At 25.5% G+C, this 19,491-nt stretch overlaps 1 protein-coding gene across 4 annotated transcripts in view; it reads right to left on the bottom strand.

Annotated features, from left to right (window-relative positions):
• Positions 1–19,491, bottom strand: part of mam (mastermind) — a 179,426-nt gene that overhangs the window by 46,313 nt on the left and 113,622 nt on the right. Inside the window, exons 1-2 of one of the 4 annotated variants that reach the window (XM_065514065.1) lie at positions 19,089–19,447; positions 2,047–2,524 (exon numbers count right to left, since the gene is read on the bottom strand). The exons of 1 other annotated variant lie outside the window; for it this stretch is intronic. In XM_065514065.1, the coding sequence (XP_065370137.1) occupies positions 2,047–2,058 (12 nt within the window). In that variant the 5' untranslated portion in view covers positions 2,059–2,524; positions 19,089–19,447. Of the gene's footprint in view, positions 1–2,046; positions 2,525–18,820; positions 18,840–18,918; positions 19,021–19,088; positions 19,448–19,491 lie in introns of those variants that run through there. 2 more of the 4 variants (XM_065514064.1, XM_065514066.1) reach the window with 2 other exon arrangements.

Here is a 19,491-nt window from a genome sequence, read left to right as displayed (position 1 = left end):
ATTATTTACGAATTTATTCACAATTAAGTGAATTCGCTTATTTTCACAAAATTTTAGTTTTTTGTTTGTTATACATAAAATTGAGTAGTTAATGTTCTTCTTTCGATTGATTGAATTTTGAAAACATTTCCCTCATGCCATGTACAAATTTTCACATATATATTGCGTTTCAATGGGCTCAGTAGTTTCGGAGTTATAATGACAATTTGAAGCATAAAATATATTTTTTTTATGTGAAAATAGCAAATTTTTTGTTTTCAAAAAATCATGAAAAATCGAAAACGGCAGAAATTGTTTAGATTTATTGCTTTATCATAAAGCCGCATGTAATAGGGAAGAAATGAGATATCAGTCATAACATGCGATTGATTATTTTCGAATTTATTCACAATTAAGTGAATTCGCTCATTTTCACAAAATTTTAGTTTTTTGTTTGATTTACATAAAATTGAGTAGTAAAATGTTCTTCTTTCGATTGATTGAATTTTGAAAACATTTTCCCCATGATATGTACAAATTTTCGCATATATATTGCGTATCAATTGGCTCAGTAGTTTCGGAGTTATAATGACAATTTGAAGCAATAAATATATTTTTTACGTGAAAATAGAAAATTTTTTGGTTTTCAAAAAATCATGAAAAACCGAAAACGGGAAAAATTGTTCAGACTTATTACTTTATTGCAAAGCCACATGTAATAGGAACAAAATGAAATATTCACCATAAATATCAATGGATTCTTTTCGAATTTATTCTGTGAAAATGAGCGAACTCACTTAATTCTGAATAAATTCGAAAAGAATCCATCAATTTGTATGGTCAATATCTCATTTTGTTCCTAATACATGTGGGTTTGTCATAAAGCAATAAATCTAAGCAATTTCTGCTGTTTTCGATTTTTCGTGATTTTTTTAAAACAAAAAAATTGGATATTTTTACATAAAAATATATTTTTTGCTTAAATTTGTTATTATAACTCCGAAACTACTGAGCCGATTAAAACGCAATATATATGTGAAAATTTGTACATAGCCTGGGGAAAATGTTTTCAAAACTCAATCAATCGAAAGAAGATTATTAACTACTCAATTTTATGTAAATCAAACAAAAAAGTAAAATTTTGTGAAAATGAGCGAATTCACTTAATTGTGAATAAATTCGAAAAGAATCAATCGATTTTTATGATCGATATCTCATTTGGTTCCTATTGTATGTGACTTTGCGATAAAGTAATAAATCTGAAAATTTTTTGCTGTTTTCGATTTTTTATAATTTTTTTAAAACAAAAAAATTTGTTATTTTCACGTAAAATATATATTTTTTGCTTCAATTTGTTATTAGAACTCCGAAACTACTGAGCCGATTGAAACGCAATATATAAACGGATTAAAGTTTATGTAAATCTCTCTCGTTTTGATTTATCATTAATTATGTGGAGAAAAATTTAAAAAAATTCACAACTACAGAAAAAAATTTAAAAAAAAACTTTTTCATAGAATTTAAAATTTGGAGCATATTTGTACTACTGGAACCACAATATATCAAATTTGTGTAGTCGTTTAAAAAGCCTCTACATTTTTTTTTCGATTTTGTTGCCCTGTGTTATTCATGAGACTTCTAGAAGATGGTGATGTGTACATAAATAGTAACAGGGGGTTGTGAGTGAGTATATCGTAGGCGTTGTTAGAGTTAACATCAACTGTATTACCAGTGTATTCTTGTAAATTATAAAATGTGTGTATTAAAATAGAGATAATAGTCAAAATAATCTTTCAAACAGTTCTTGAATTAACCAAATCCGACTAGAGTTTTACAAGATATGAAGACATAAACTTATACACTTTTCGAATTTTGTCAATTTTCAAAAATTTAAATTGGTTAATAAAATCTCGAGTTTTTCAAAATTTAAAAAGTAATTTATGGCAAAAATAAAAAAAAACTGAAAACCCAAGATCAATTGTTGGGTCATGATGTACTGTGGAATGAATGATATATAAATTTTATTGTAATAAAAACATTAACTTTAATATAATTAAAAAAATTTACCCAAATATTCATTAAAATAGTTTAACAGCTTAAGAGATTCCTTAAAGAATATGGAGAGAGATTGTTTTTATCTTTTTTTTTTGTTTAAGTGATGTACAGTTAAAAATTAACTGTTACTGTTTTTGTTGTTGTAGGAGATTTAAGTAACACGCGTTTTTGTTTTTGTTGTTTTTTGGTAGCAGGAAATAATGATTTAGCGTTGTTGTTGTTGTTATTATTATTATTTAAAGACAAAGACAGGATGGTTTATATTAAGCAGAGTTGTATTTTTAGGTAAGATAGTAAGTTTAGTAGTAGTTGTAGGTAGTTAATGAGTTTATAATTTACGCAGATGTCGTCGTAAAGTTTTTTGCAATACTTTATAATTAAATGACATTTTCTGTAGAGTAGTTAAGTCTTGCATGATTTGCTGGAGATTTAGGATAAAATCTTTGGTGTTGGTTTAACAATTTATGTATTTTTTGGTAGGTTTTTAAAACTAAAATTTTAAAAGAAATAGAGGTTTTAAAAAAATGTTTTTTAAACATTTTATTTCAAAAGTTTTCTTTGGTATTGTATTTCGTTGGTTTGTGGTTTACGTGCGCTGGACAATTTTATGTAAATTTATTTTATTTTTTTCTATTATTAATTATTTATTATTTAAGTTTAATTGTTGCTGGGTATTTTGTTTTAGTTTTGTTACGCTTTGTTTATTTCTTATTATTTGTTTTTTTTTGTTGTTGGCGTAAAATAAAAATAGGTAGTTTATATTTTGATTTATTGCTCAGAAAAATTTGTTAATAATGCTTGAATGCTTTTCATATTTTATACAGTCTTAAAAAATTATGTTTAAATTTGAGTTTTTTTTATATTTTTTTGACACTTGCAAACTTTCATTCACTTTACATTTGTTGCATGGCAACCTGCCCCACTGTTTAAGCAAGTTTCAAATAAATAAAATTACAAGTCTTCGCTCGCTAGTCTACTGCAAACAATAATAATATTTAAAAAAAAAATGTTTAAAAGAAAACAACAACAACAAAAATTGCAATAGCAAAAAGAAAACAATTCAAAACCAAAATAAAGAAACAGATAAACAAAAGCAGAATTATAAAAATCAACAATAATAAATCAAGGTTTTACGATGAGCAACACTTTGGTTTTTATCTGTAAGTGTGAGTGAGTTTATGTATATAAAAACCAGAGTTGGTAAATTTAGTACTATTTAATTTCCGCAATATATTTAGTACTTTTTCTTATTTATACATTACTAAGGTTTCCAAAAATATTAAACAAAAGGTAAACGATTTGTAACAAACTCATGGTCTCATTTTATAAATCTAAATGTTTTGATTCGTAAGAAATTTCTATGAAAAGATTTGAAACATAAATTTATGAAATTTGTTGTAACGGTTTTCAAAATAGTACTATTTTAAGTCACTACACTTGCCAGCTCTGTTCTCTCTTGTATGCAAATATTTTTTGTTGCCACTTTATTTAAATTTTTCTGTTCATTTGTTTTTGCTTCATCTTCTAAATAATAAAAGTTTTGAATCTTGTTTTTGTAGATTAAAAAAAATACTTTTTTTTATTCTGTTTTCAGTGATACCAGGGTAAAATGATTAAAATTTACGTGACATCTATCTAGAAAAATTTATCGTTTGCACAAATTTATTTAAGGAAATCAAATAATAATATTTAAAAACAAAATCGTTTTCAATAAAAAAAACATATAATTAAAATGTAATATTAAACACTGGGTTGATATTTTAGGTTCTTTTAAAAATATGTTAAAAATATTTGCTGTCTTTAGACTAATATAGCCTCAAAACTTAAAGGCGAGGAATAAATAAACTCAAAATCAATCAGTATTTCTGAACAAAGTTTGATGAAAAATCTTTTGGTTGTTAGTTAGTGATTACATTAAGGAGTGCGTTAAAAATATTGTATCAAGTAAATATGTCAAAAAAAGATTATCATAATTTGTAAAACTTAAACTAGAAATCATTTATTGCTGCATTTTTTAGCAGACTATAAAAATTCACGCAAAATTTCAATTTGCCGCCATTGAAAACTAAAAAAAAACAACAGCCTGACAGTTTAGGTTTAGTTAGATTGGAGTATTACATAAAAGAACATGGAGTTTTCTAAAATAACCAAAGTTTTCCTGCCACAAAGTCTTTGTAAATCGTCTTATTCCATCATACTTTAGCTACAATTGTAAATGGTGTTTTTAATTGCCCGGCCTTTTTTAAATATGTGAGAAACTTGTTTGTAATTTATACCATTTCTTCTTGTAATGCTATATTATTGAAACATCACTAAATTATCTTAATAGGGTTAAATTTATTGTTGAGGGGAAATCGAAAGAGTGATATCCGTATGTCTGATTAGATTAACATTCGAAAAACCTCAAATAACTAATAATAAGCGGTCCATTATTGCCGATAATATAAGCGAAAAACTGTAAAAATTAACTCTTCACATTTTGGAAAAAAACAAGGGAATCGAGTGTTGAAAATTGGTAAAATTCCCGGGATAAAAATCCTAATAGTATTGGGTATATATTTGGGGTATTCACATGGTCTGCTATTAGTCATATTGTCATAATGTCCTAATATATTATAATAGTTGTTGTTGTGTTTTAAACATAAAAAAGTATTATTTTATGACAAAATAATAAACATAGTTCAAATAGTGCTATTAGTTTAGAACTTTTTTGTTTGAAACAAAACAAAAATTTGTTTAAACTATCAAAATATATTAGGACATTATGACAACATTACCGAATAGTAGACCGTGTGAATACCCCAAATTTAAAAATTCCGGATTTTTACAATATAAATTAATTAAAAGTATTGGCCATCTTTTGAGGCCAAGAACGAATCAAGCCAATATCGAGAGCGTTCTGCATTGATCGAAAGAAATAGTAGTCGGAAGGCGCAAGGTCTGAACTATAAGGAGGATGAGACAAAACTTCCCAACCACTTCTTTCTAAATAGTTTTTAACAGATATTGCAACATGTTGTGGAGCGTTTTAATGATGGAATATTACAGTTTCATTTTTGGTCGCTTCAAATGAATCAGTTGCGTTCGGTACAGGTTCCCTGTGATGGTCTGGCCAGATTTCAGTAACTCATAATAGATAGGACCCTTTTGATCCCACCAAATACAGAACATTACCTTAGTATATTTGGCTTTGGTATCGATTAGGCTGGTTGGCCGGGCTTCACATACGACCTCTTACGCTTCGGGTTATCGTAATGGATCCATTTTTCAACGCAAGATTTGATTCGGTGCTAACATGATTTTCTTTTATAGCGTTCAAGCATAATTTTGGACATGGAAAATCGTCTTTCAAGGTCTCTCAGCTTCAATTCGTATGGTACCCAATTTATCTGCTTTTGAAAATTGATGTTAGAATAATTCCCAATGATGTTGCAAGCTCTTGTTGAGTTTAACAACTATTTTCATGGAGTAATGCCTCTTGGTCTTCAAACTTTTTTGGCTGGCCTGGGCGATCATTGTCTTCCATGTCAAAATCACCACTTGTGAACCGAACAAACCGTCTGCCGCACGTTGATACCATTCAATCTTACAATTGCTTTGGTGAGAAAACGGTGTGCTTCAGCGGCATCTTCTCACGAAGGTGAAGGGTATTTAAAATCAGTCTGTCCGTCTGTCTGTCTGTTGAAATCAATTTTCTGAAGACCCCAGATATCTTCGGGATCCAAATCTTCAATAATTCTGTCAGTCATGCTATCGAGAAGTTTGCTATTCAAAATCGGTCCATAAATGGCTGAGATAAGAGGAAAAAACCAGGACAACCTCGATTTTTGACCTATATCTGGATTACTAATTCATAAATATAGACAATATGGATATCTAATGATAGATATTTCAAAGACCTTGGCAATGACGTATATAAAACCATAGTAAGTTGGACATACAATGGGTCAAAATCGGAAAAATATGTTTTAACCCGATTTTTTTTTTCACCAAAAGTTTTTTTTCGCTAAATATTACAAAAATGAAAAAAAATTTAAAATTTAAAAAAACAATTCGAAAATTTTTTTTTCCAAAAAATTAAAAAACTGTAAAAAAAAATAAATTTTGTTTACCTAAAAATATTTAAAATTTTTATTTTGAAGTATAATTTGGTGAAGGGTATATAAGATTCGGCACAGCCGAATATAGCTCTCTTACTTGTAACATCTTACATCCCGCATATGATGGCTTGTTGGCACACAATTTGATTTTAGCTTTAATCGTAGGTCTTCTTTAGCAGTAAAATTTTAGCTTCAATTATAAGTTTTTATATTGTCATATTTTAGTTTTATGCCCGTAATTTCTACAAATAGATATCTATCAGTGCTTAGTTACTTATGGAGTAAAAATATTTAGTAATTTTGATCCGTAGATATGCATTTGATATTAATGTCAAGTTACCTTTTAGGTAAATCTATCAGCTGGGTATTTCACACCATAGATATCTATTTGTTGAAATTATGGGCATTAATCGTAGGTCTTTACACAGTCATATTCTAGTTTCAATCGTAGGTCTGTAGCAGTCAAATTTTAATTTCAATCATAGGTCTGGAGCAGTAAAATTTTAGCTTCGATCGTTGGTGTACATTCTGTCATAATGCCGATTCAATTGTCGGTTTTAGACACTAATATTTTAGCTTCAACTGTGTGTCTTTATACTCAGCCCAATTATGAACAAAAATTCATTATTCCTATTAAAATTCTATGTTTAAAAAAAGAAAACGAAATATCCCGGAGAATTTCTTTTTTTAATTGGGCTGACTGTCATATTTTTATTTCAATCGTCGTTTTTAGACAGTCATATTTTAGCTTCGATCGTAAGTCATATTTTATTGTCATATTAGTATAAATTTATTCTATCATATTTCAGCTTCAATTGTAGGTATTTCACTGTCATGCTTTAGCATTAATCATTGGTCTTTATGCTGTCATATTTGAACTTTAATTTTAGGTATTTAAATTACAATATTTTAGCTTTAATCGTTACATTTGTATCACTCATCAACAATGCTGCCATATTTCAAATTCCTAGGTTGCATTTGCCTAATTTATTATTATTTTCACATAAAAAAGCTTCAATTTCAAAACGATTTTATTTTTCAAATATTTGTTAAACTCTAACAGTTTTTTGTATAATATAATTTCAAAGCAATTTTTGTAAATTAACATTTTAAATATTTAAATCAACAATACGCAAGTGTTTTCACGTAAAATCTAATTTAAATTTAGCCATATTATTTATGAGAAGAAAATGAGCTGGATATGGGTGTTTCCATGTGATAAATAAAATAGTTAAACTCTAGATGTATTTGAAAACATCAGTTTCTTTTTTACCACCAACATTAACAACATTTCTGTTAAACTAAATTTTAAAATTATTAAGAAAATCTTTTATTTCATGGACTTACTCATACAAAACGTTTATCTTTTGAAAATGAGCAGAAAAAAAGCACATTATATGTGTATGTATATGGGAAAAACTAAAAAAGTAATTTAAATTTTTACGACTCCATTGGTAATAAAAAAAAATAAAACTGAAAATTGTATTATTTTACACACACAAATTCTCAAGTTAACCAGGCAATGAATTCAACCAAAAATACACGCAAACAAAATTTAAACACAGTAAATAAAACTAAACTAAGAAAAAATGCTAGAAAGCAACACTGGTTTACAGGTTGCAATCTAGAGATGATAAACATCTGCTAACAAGAGATGATAGAAAATCGATATGTTTATAAAAATCAAGGAAAACATAAAGAAGAAGTAAAAAAACCTAAACCAATGTAATAGAATTTAAAAATATATGAGATTTGTATTAGAATTTATTCATTATTTTATATTTTATTTCTTAAATTAATTAAAATAAACATAATTGTCGCCATGCTTGTTTTTTTTTTAGAATACGGAAGTTTAGTTTTCATTTCACTCTTAATGCTTACTCAGTTATTTAATAAGATTTTTCAATTAAGCCATGTTTTTTTTTGTTTCGTACCTAATGTAAACAGCTGAGAGCAGAAAAACAACAAAAAGATAACAACAACAACAACAACAAAAGAAAACAAAACAATAATAAACAATTAAATATGAAACTTTTTTTAAAACTTACTTAATGAAATTAATCAGAAAATAAGATTCATAAAACAAAAATTACAATTTCATAATAAATAAACATTGCAAGATGTATGGAGACAGAGGCAAGGCTAAAAACCACAAAATAAATTACTTACTTATATTTAGTAAAGTAAAGAGGGAGAGACTGAAATTAAAATAAAACGACCAGCAGCAGGCGACAATATTAAGCCTTGGGGATACACAAGCAAGTAACTAGTTACAAGTGGAGAATAAGTATAAGCGAAATTATTGAAGCATACAGGGATATCTACATGCAAGTAAAGGGTATCTCAAAAAACTCACAAGATTTTAATTTAGCGGCAACAAAATTTAAAAAATTTTAAAGGTTTTTTTGAACCACTACATTTGGATGTATTGTGGTCCCAGTAGTACAAATATGGTCCAAATTCTATGGAGAGGTTTTTCTTAAAAAAAACTGTTAAGTAAAATTGTGAATTTTTTTAGACGTTCACCTACTTAATGATAACTCAAAAACCGTTAGTCCGATATTATTAAAATATTCTTAGAAAAATTTAAATTTACATAACCTTTAATCCACTTATATATTGCGTTTTAATCGGTTCAGTAGTTTCGGAGATATAATAACAAATTGAAGCAAAAAATATATTTTTTACGTGTAAATATAAAATTTTTATGTTTTAAAAAATTCATGAAAAATGGAAAATGACAGAAATTGTTTAGATTTATTGCTTTATCGCAAAGCCACTTGTAATACGAACAAAATGAGATATTGATCATAAAAATCTATTGATTCTTTTTGAATTTATTCACAATTAAGTGAATTCGCTCATTTTCACAAAATTTTAGTTTTATGTTTGATATGCATAAAATTGAGTAGTTAATGTTCTACTTTCGATTAATTGAATTTTGAAAACATTTTCCCCATGCTATATACAAATTTTCGTATATATATTGCGTTTCAATCGACTCTGTATTTTCGGAGTTATAATAACAAATTGAAGCAAAAAATATATTTTTTAAGTGAAAACAGCTAATTTTTTTTGTTTTAAAAAATTCATGAAAAATCGAAAACAGCAGAAAGTGTTTAGATTTTGTGCTTTATCGCAAAGCCACATATAATAGCAACAAAATGAGATATCGATCAAAAAATCTATTGATTCTTTTCGAATTTATTCACAATTAAGTGAATTCGCTCATTTTCACAAAATTTTAGTTTTATGTTTGATATGCATAAAATTGAGTAGTTAATGTTCTACTTTAGATTGATTGAATATTGAAAACATTTTCCCCGTGCTATGTACAAATTTTCATATATATATTTATTTTTAATCGGTTCAGTAGTTTCGGAGATATAATAACAAATTGAAGCAAAAAATATATTTTTTACGTGAAAATATAAAATTTTTTTGTTTTAAAAAAATCATGAAAAATCGAAAACGGCAGAAATTGTTTAGATTTATTGCTTTATCGCAAAGCCACATGTAATACGAACAAAATGAGATATTGATCATAAAAATCTATTGATTCTTTTTGAATTTATTCCCAATTAAGTGAATTCGCTCATTTTCACAAAATTTTAGTTTTTTGTTTGATTTACATAAAATTGAGTAGTTAATGTTCTTCTTTCGAATGCTTGAATTTTGAAAACATTTTCCCAATGCTATGTACAAATTTTCACATATATATAGCGTTTCAATCGGCTTAGTAGTTTCGGAGATATAATAACAAATTGAAGCAGAAAATATATTTTTAACAAAAAAATAGCAAATTTTTTTGTTTTAAAAAAATCATGAAAAATCGAAAACGGCAGAAATTGTTAAGATTTATTGCTTTATCGCAAAGCCACTTGTAATACGAACAAAATGAGATATTGATCATAAAAATCTATTGATTCTTTTTGAATTTATTCACAATTAAGTGAATTCGCTCATTTTCACAAAATTTTAGTTTTTTGTTTGATATGCATAAAATTGAGTAGTTAATGTTCTACTTTCGATTAATTGAATTTTGAAAACATTTTCCCCATGCTATATACAAATTTTCGTATATATATTGCGTTTCAATCGACTCTGTATTTTCGGAGTTATAATAACAAATTGAAGCAAAAAATATATTTTTTAAGTGAAACAGCTAATTTTTTTTGTTTTAAAAAATTCATGAAAAATCGAAAACAGCAGAAAGTGTTTAGATTTTGTGCTTTATCGCAAAGCCACATATAATAGCAACAAAATGAGATATCGATCATAAAAATCGATAGATTATTTTCGAATTTATTCACAATTAAGTGAATTCGCTCATTTTCACAAAATTTTAGTTTTTTGTTTGATAAACATAAAATTGTGTAATTAATGTTCTACTTTCGATTGATTGAATATTGAAACCCGTTTTCCCATGCAATGTACAAATTTTCACACATATATTGTGTTTTAATCGACTCTCTATTTTCGGAGTTATAATAACAAATTGAAGCAAAAAATTATTTTTTTACGTGATAATAGGAAATTTTTTTGTTTAAAAAAAAATCATGAAAAATCGAAAACGGCAAAAATTGTTCTGAGTTATTACTTTATCGCAAAGCCACATATAATAGGAATAAAATGAGATATCGATCATAAAAATCGATGGATTATTTTCGAATTTATTCACAATTAAGTGAATTCGCTCATTTTCACAAAATTTTAGTTTTTTGTTTGTTATACATAAAATTGAGTAGTTAATGTTCGTCTTTCGAATGCTAGAATTTTGAAAATCTTTTTCCCATGCTATGTACAAATTTTCACACATATATTGCGTTTCAATCGGCTCATCAGTTTCGCAGTTATAATAACAAATTGAAGCAAAAAAGTATTTTTTTACGTGAAAACAGAAAATTTTTTGTTATAAAAAAATCATGAAAAATCCAAAATGGCAGAAATTGTTCAGATTTATTATTTTATCGCAAAGCTACATGTAATAGGAACAAAATGAGATATAGATCATAAAAATTGATGGATTCTTTTCGAATTTAATCATAATTATGTAAATTTCAAATTTTCCAAAGATAGGAAAATGTCATAGCTAACAATGGCTAATACTTTGAATAAATTTATATTGTAAAAAAGAGCTAAAAATTTTAAAAAATTACGATGTTTTTCGATGCACTGTGCATAGAACTAATTTCAATTTAATACAACCCAATAGCAAACCAAAGCCTCAAAAATTCAAGCACTTGAACATTTTGTTGGAATTTGAATGCAAATGTAATTATGTTTTAAACTTGAAAAATTAAATATTTTTCCAATAAAAATTTATGTTTCCTTTTTACTGGAGAAAATGCTATTGAAATAATGTGTAATACAGCTGTAATTTAATTGCTTGTCTATAATTCAAGGCTTGAATTACACTTGCTTTCAACTTGAATGCGAGTAAAAATGCTTATTGGGAATAAATAAATACAAATTTATCAGATTATTTCTTTTTTTTATAAACTTTTCAAAAATTAACCCAATACTGTATTTAAAAACTAATGATTTTTATCACTTAAATTTATAATTATGTGGCCTGCAGTCTAACGCAAACATTGCAATTCAGCTTCAATAGCAATTGCATATTAACAACATGGCGTTCGTACGTACATACACTCAACAAAATTAATGCTTAAATCAAAAACAAAGCAAAAGCACTAAATCTCAAAGCTAATTTAACAAAAAACAACAACAAAAATATGAAAAAATAAATAAAATATTGTATTTTATTGTTTTTGCATTCTACATACTCATCACAAAAAAACAAGCACAGCAAAAAAACTCATAACAAAGTAGAGTAAAGTAAGTAATTGTTGATGTTTTATTGTTTTTTTCTGTTGTTGGTTGCAAATGCTGCTAATGTTGTTATTCTTGTTGTTGTTGCGTACATACAACAAAAATCGAAATTATTTCTTTATGTTTTGTTTTTTTGTGTGGTGCTGCTGTTGACGCTGCTGCTGCGCCTTGCGTTGTTGCTTTTTGCTGTGTGTATGTATTTGTTTTTGCTGCTGCTATTTGGTTGTTTTTGTTTTATTATGTCAAGGTTCGCGGCACAATTCTACCGTGTACAACATTGTAGGAAAAACAGCAACAACAACGGTATAATATTTCCTCTTTTTCTACTAATTCTTGCTACTACTATTGCTGCTGCCGCTGCCACTAAAACTGTGTTAGCTGAATTATTATTATTTTTGTTGGGGAATTTAAAAAAAAATTGTTATTATTTTAATAAATTTGTGAAATAGAATTGTGAAATATTTTAATTATTACTTTTTCCAGCTAATGACTTTATTAAGTTAATTACTTTTTTTAAGTGGCAGAACAAAGAAAATGAAAAAATCTCAAAATAAGTGGTAATAATAAGACAGGTGGCATCTGTAATTTAAACAAAATTGTAATAACAAACAACAAAGTTGCCACAATTAGAAATTTTTTAACTCTCTAATTAACCAAAAACCAAAAAATTATTCAAAGCTAGTTAATTAATTAAATTAATACAAACATAATTTCACAATATCTGACCACAATACTGAACTAAGACTGCCTGGAATTTTTTATTATCTTTATAAAATTCCTCATAATAAAATCTAACTCCCACCAACTTGGCAAAAACTAATAAATAAAATATTTCTTTATAAAAATAATAAACCCAATATTGATTAGTTTCTCATGGAAAATATTGCTACAAACAAGATGTATGGGTTCTATTCTAAACACAACTATATTTAAATTGTAACGGAAATTAGTATTCAGCCATGTTGTTTTTTTTTTAAATTAACTAACAAATCCCTAAACATTTGAAATGTTTGTTAGCTTGTGTGTGCGTTTGTTTGAGTGAGAATGAGTTTGTTAAAGGATTAAAATACTAAATGGCTGGCTGTTCTGCATATATAGTAATAATTTTATTGAATACACATGTTTGTAACTTTTGACATACTAATAAAACTTATACAATTTTCATTTCCTGTGGCAGTTTGTGTACAAATTTAGGAGGATTTTTGGGTTTAAGGTTTTTTATTTATTATGCTCCAAAGTAAATCAACTAATATAATTGAATATGATCTATTTTTCATATTGAAATAGCTAGTCGATCATCTAGATCAAATTTGTTATACACAAAATGTTAGAAAATACTGTTATACACAAAATGTTTTACAGAAAATTATGTTATACACAAAATTTTCTAATGAAAAAACTGTTATACACAATATTTTCTAAAGAAAAAACAGATATACACAATATTTTCTAAACAAGAAACTGTTATACACAATATTTTATAGAAAATACGGTTAACACAAAATTTTCTGCAGAACATAGTGTTATATACAAAATTTTCTATAGAAAAAACTGTTATACACATCATTTCCAATAGAAACGAGTGTTATAAATAACATTTTCTGTAGAAAATTTTGTTATACACAAAAAACTGTTATACACAAAATTTTCAATACAAAATTGTGTTATAAATAACATTTCCTGTATAAAATGTGTTATACACAAAATTTTCTATAGAAAATACTGTTAAACACACAATTTTCTATAGTAAATTTTGTTATAAAATTGTGAAAATTTTTAATAGAAAATTGTATTATACACTACACTGTTATAAACAAAATTTTTTATAGAAAAGAACTGTTATACACAAAATTTTCTATAGAAAATTGTGTTATACTCAACATTTTCACAAACACAATATTAGAAAATTGTGTTTTAAATAAAATTTTCTGTATAAATACAAAACATTTTCTACAGAAAAAATGTGTTATACACAACATTTTCTTATAAAATTGTATTATACACAAAATTTTCTATAGAAAAAAACTGTAATACACAAAATTTTCTATAGAAAAAACTGTTATACACATAATTTTCAATACAAAATTATGTTATAAATAACATTTCCTGTATAAAATGTGTTATACACACAATTTTCTATAGAAAATACTGTTAAACACACAATTTTCTATAGTAAATTTTGTTATAAAATTGTGAAAATTTTCAATAGAAAATTGTGTTATACTCAACATTTTCTATAGAAATTTGTGTTATATACAACTTTTTCTATAGAAAATTGTGTTATAAACAAAATGTTGTATAAAAATATTTTCTAAAGAAAAAACTGTTATACACAAAATTGTCTATATGAAATTTTATAATTTTCTATTGAAAATTTTGTGTATAACAGCTTTTTCTTTAAAAAAATGTTGTGTATAACAGTATTTCTAGACAATTTTGTTAAAATAGTATTTTCTATAGACTATTTTGTCTATAACATTATTTTCTATAGGAAATTGTGTGTAGTATTTTTAATGGCAAATAGTTTTTCCTATAGAAAATTGTGTTTTACACAAAATGGCTATTGGTTTGGACGACTCTCTAATTTTTAATATGACGAAATTAAAAGGAAATGAAAGATAAGAAGATTAAGACAACCATCGAACAGCCAAGCATTCCGAGTCATTCCGATAAAATATTGACAATTGTTTGAAAGTATCAAATTAATTACAGGAGCAATACGATACTTTTCAATATGAAATAGTATCAAAAAAGTACGATCGCATCAAATTTGTTATGCTTTATTTTTGCATCAGTTATCATCACCTGGAATAAAGAACTAGTTTAATCATTTTCGATCATAAGTATGTAGAGCAGTTCTTTTGGCTCATTCATTTCAGTAGTTTTATTAGTTAATTAGCTCTTTTCATGTTGATAAGTACGAGTAGCATAGTTTGAATAAGTTTGCTCTCCAACCATAGCTCAACTCTACTGATGATGAAGAACATCCAAAAAAATAGTTTCGGATGATTGAAACTTTGAACATTTGGTGACAAACATATTTTTTATATTATTAAATTTTCTTGAAATCAGAATTTACTTTGATAGTGCAAGATCATAATAATTTATAGAAAAAGAAGCTGGATTTCCTAAGTACCTAGGGTGCCACTTTTTCTAAATAATTTTATTATTTTTTTTTAATTAATCTTAAATTATTGTAACTTAGTATAGAAAAAAATCTCAAATAATATAATAGTGACTGCTACTTCTTCTCTTTTCTGAATAATCTAAATTAGGAGGTCGTTGAGAAGTGTGAGCATTGTAGGAGAGCGAGAAAATATGAGCTATGAAAGATCGCATAGTCTGAATCACTATAGTGATTCATATAATAGAATGCTGTTTAATCATTATACACACATATGGGCAATTCCACGAGTATGACAACCACGACTGCAAAATATCTGTAGTGTACGGTATGTCACGTACGATACTAAATTTTATATATTATAAAATCATCCAAAGATTGTTTTTATTTAAATATAATGAAAAATATTTGGTTTAAAAGAAAAAATACGTCTCTCACGATTCTCAAATTTTCTCATATTTTTACATGTACCTCAAAATTGCAACCGTTTTATGTCACGTACGATATACCATTAATTCGGTCGATATTTTGGACAATAATGTTTCTAATGCACTTAACAAATGTCAAGTACTATGTAATATATTAAAAATGAGCAAGTTTGTAAAAAATAAATATTTTTCATTTGAAAATTGTGGAAGATATTTTAGTGAAAGAAAAGTGTTTGATAATTTTCTGAATTGAAAGAACAAAAATTTAAAACATTTCATTTCAAAATTAAAAAAAAATAAAATTTGTGATCAAATTAAAATTATTTTAGATTGTATAACAAAATTAAAAAAATTAATAAAAATAATATTTCATAATATATCTAAATATTTTAGATTAACGAACTACTTAACAGTTTAACAATATATTTATAATACGAAATTGCGAAATCGAAAGTCTTCGTCTTCACACATTGAAGTTCGTAACTACTCGTAATTATACTCTTAATAGTTTGAAATTTGCAAAGATCTGCTCAATTTGAATTTTCTTCTTTGAACATTTAAAAATAAAAAAATTTATAGACAAATTTAGAAAATTATCTTCAATTAAAAGAAAAAAAAGGATGACATTTTATTCCAAAATTGAAGAAAAAAATATTAAAATTGTTCATTAAAAAAAATTATTAAAATTTTTCATAAAAAATTAATGGATCTACAGATTTTAGCTAAACGAACTTCTTAACAGTTTTACAATAATATATTTATAACACAAAGTTACTTCGTAAACTGATACGAAATCGAAAGTCTTCGTATTCACATATTGAAGTTCGTAAATAAAATAAAAATTTTTCATAAAAAAAATTATATTTCATAATGGATCTAAAGATTTTAGCTAAACGAAACTATCAATTTAACAATATATTTATAATACGAAGTTACTTCGTATACCGATACGAAATCGAAAGTCTTCGTATTCAAACATTGAAGTTCGTAACTACTAGTTTGAAATTTCCAAAGATTTACGCAATGTAGATCTTCCTTCTTTGAAAAATTATAAAGAAAAAAAAATTTCATAGAATAATTTTAACAATTATCGTCAATTAAAAGAACAAGAATGGAAGAAAAATTTTATTCCAAAATTAAAAAAAAAAAATTATAAAAATTTTTCTTAAAAATATAATAAAAAAAAACACAAAAAAAAAATTTATAAAAATTTTTCTTAAAAATATAATAAAAAAAGTTCATAAAAAAAAATTTTTATTTCATAATGGATTTAAAGATTTTAGCTAAACGAATACGCTTCTTAACAGTTCAACAATAATATTTGATACGAAGTTATTTCGTATACCGATACGAACATGAAAATTTTCGTATTCACAAATTGATATTCGTAGATTTTCTCTTTCACAATTAATTATGCAGTAACTCTTAAGTATTTTAAATGACTTGTTTCTACAACAATTTAAGAAAAAAAGTTTAATACGAAGTCACTTCGTATATCGTTACGAACACGAAAAGCCTCATATTCACATATGTACTGCAATTCGTAAATGTTCGCATTAACATTTAAATACGCAGTAACCTTTAAGAATTCTAAGTGAAATTAAAAAATTGGATTATATTTCATATTTTTTATTCAAAATATTTTTAAAAACATTCACAAATTTTTATTAATTTTTTTTAAGTGTCCATAAAATAGTTATAAATTGTTTCTTTTTATAAATTGAAAATATAAACGATTTTTGTTTATATTTTTAGTTTTTATGGTTAAAATTTAGTCAATTGTTTTTATTTTTTTTGGTTTCTTTATTATTTATTTAATTTTTGATTAAAACTTTTTATAGTCTTTTAATTAAAATTGAGTTAATTGCACCATGAAATTGTTTTTAATGTTTTTAAAAGCTTTGATTCATATTCTATTTACTTTAATTAATTTTATAAATTTTCTGTTTAAATTATTTCACAAAATTTTTTATTTTTTTTTTATTCATATTGTACCTATTTACTTTTGGATTTTTTTTTTTATTTAATTATTTCATAGATTTTTTTATTTCTAAATTTTTTTTTATTTATTTAATATCCTATATCATTTGTTTTTAATGTTGGTGTTTAAACATAATTAGTTATTTAAAACAAATTATCAATAATTGTTAACATTAATAATACAAAAATTTTTATTTAAATGATATTTGAAAATAGCAATTATTGTGAATTGTTTGATAATTTGTACACATTTTCTGTGTTTTTGTAGTTTTTTTTTTTGGTTTTATGAAACAAATTTAATATAATTTATTTTACTGTTTAAACATTTTTATCTACTTTTGGTTTGAGGCTATTTTTATCAACAAATGTTTGTTATTATTTTTTTAATTTATAAAATTTAATTTTACACACACTGTCTTTGTGGTTATTTTTATACATATTTTCATAAATAAACATATGATTAAAATCAAACAAATAAAAAAATATAATTGAGTAACTGACTCTGACATTAAATATCTTTTATACCATATTTAAAAATGGCAAACAAAAACAAACAAAATCTTTAAACGCACTACTAACAAGTAATGACTTGAAATAAATAATAATAAATAATAATCATCATCATCATTAACACAAAATACACATCACTTGTGTCGAACAATAACAATCATCATCATCATACAACACACTTTATGCAAACACTCATATTTTCCCAATTTACAGTGTCAACTAAACTCTCATTCATTCCATTACACACTCTCATTACAAAAAAAATTATGCTACACTCTTTTTTTTAATGCTAAATATTATTATTATTATTAGCATTATGCATAAAAGCAACAACAACAACAATAGCAAGCAAGAAATCAAAACAAAACAAATTGGAAATTAAGAAGATTTCTTTATGCTCATACAACAACAACACAAATACACAACAAAGACAAAAATAATAAAAATAAACAAGTGAAACAAAATGAAAAGCAGAAACAAAAAAAATCACGCATTAATCGCACATTTTGTTTTTATTTAGAATTTGTTGTTGTTGTTGCTCTTTGCTTAGTCTAATAATGTTGTTGTTTTGATTTTTGCATTTTATTTTGATTTTTTTTTGGTCTCCTCATACACTTAGCACAAAAAGCGACCAAAAACACAAGAAATAATGAAGTAAATAAAGAACAATGGCAACAACATATTAATGTTTACATTTTAAACACACCAAAACCATACAAAAAGACAATACCAAATTATTTTTTTAATAAATAAAAGTACTTTTTCTTTAATTTAGCACTAATTTATATGAATTCAAATTGTAAATAAACCTGTGGTTTTATTTTTATAAATTTTATGTTTTTCTTTTTTAAATTAATTTTTATTATTATTATGATGATGAGCCAGATTATTTTGCCATCTGTCTTACAGTTGTTAAGCCAGAGCTGGGGCTGTTTGTACTTGTCACTACTATTTTTTTCTTATAGAAAATATTTTTCAAAAATCTTATTAATGTTCTTTTGTTTTTGTTAAATAGTACTGTATAATTTTTATATTTTTTTCTCTTTATTTTGTTGCTAGCTGTGTGTTTTATTTTACTTGATTTTTATTTTATATTTTTTGATGTTGTGGTTGATTTTATTATTATTATTTTTGTAGCAATTGCTTGTGTCGGTATAAATTATATATTTTGTTTTTTCTTTCAAATTATTTTGTATTTTTGTATGCGCTTTGGCAAAATAATTGTGTGCGCCGTGTATGGCTGTCAATTGAGTACTAGTGGCACGAGCCGCTATACATTTATCGCATGCATAAAATGAAAATGAAGCAGCAGCAAGCAGCCAAGCCAGTCAGTCAGCCAGCAATGAAACACAAACCATCCATCCAACCAACCAACCAGCCAGCCAGTTAGTTAGTCAAATAAATGTACATATTCAATCCCATATGTATGGAATTTTAACAGAGCAGAGCCGCAACTTTGCCAATGCAAAGAAAGAAAGAA

Source organism: Calliphora vicina, chromosome 5, assembly GCF_958450345.1.
Source record: "Calliphora vicina chromosome 5, idCalVici1.1, whole genome shotgun sequence".
In the NCBI taxonomy this organism is placed as follows: Eukaryota; Metazoa; Arthropoda; class Insecta; order Diptera; family Calliphoridae; genus Calliphora; species Calliphora vicina.
The sequence above is the reverse complement of the archived record's forward strand: the minus strand, read 5'-3'. Positions and strand labels throughout refer to the sequence as shown.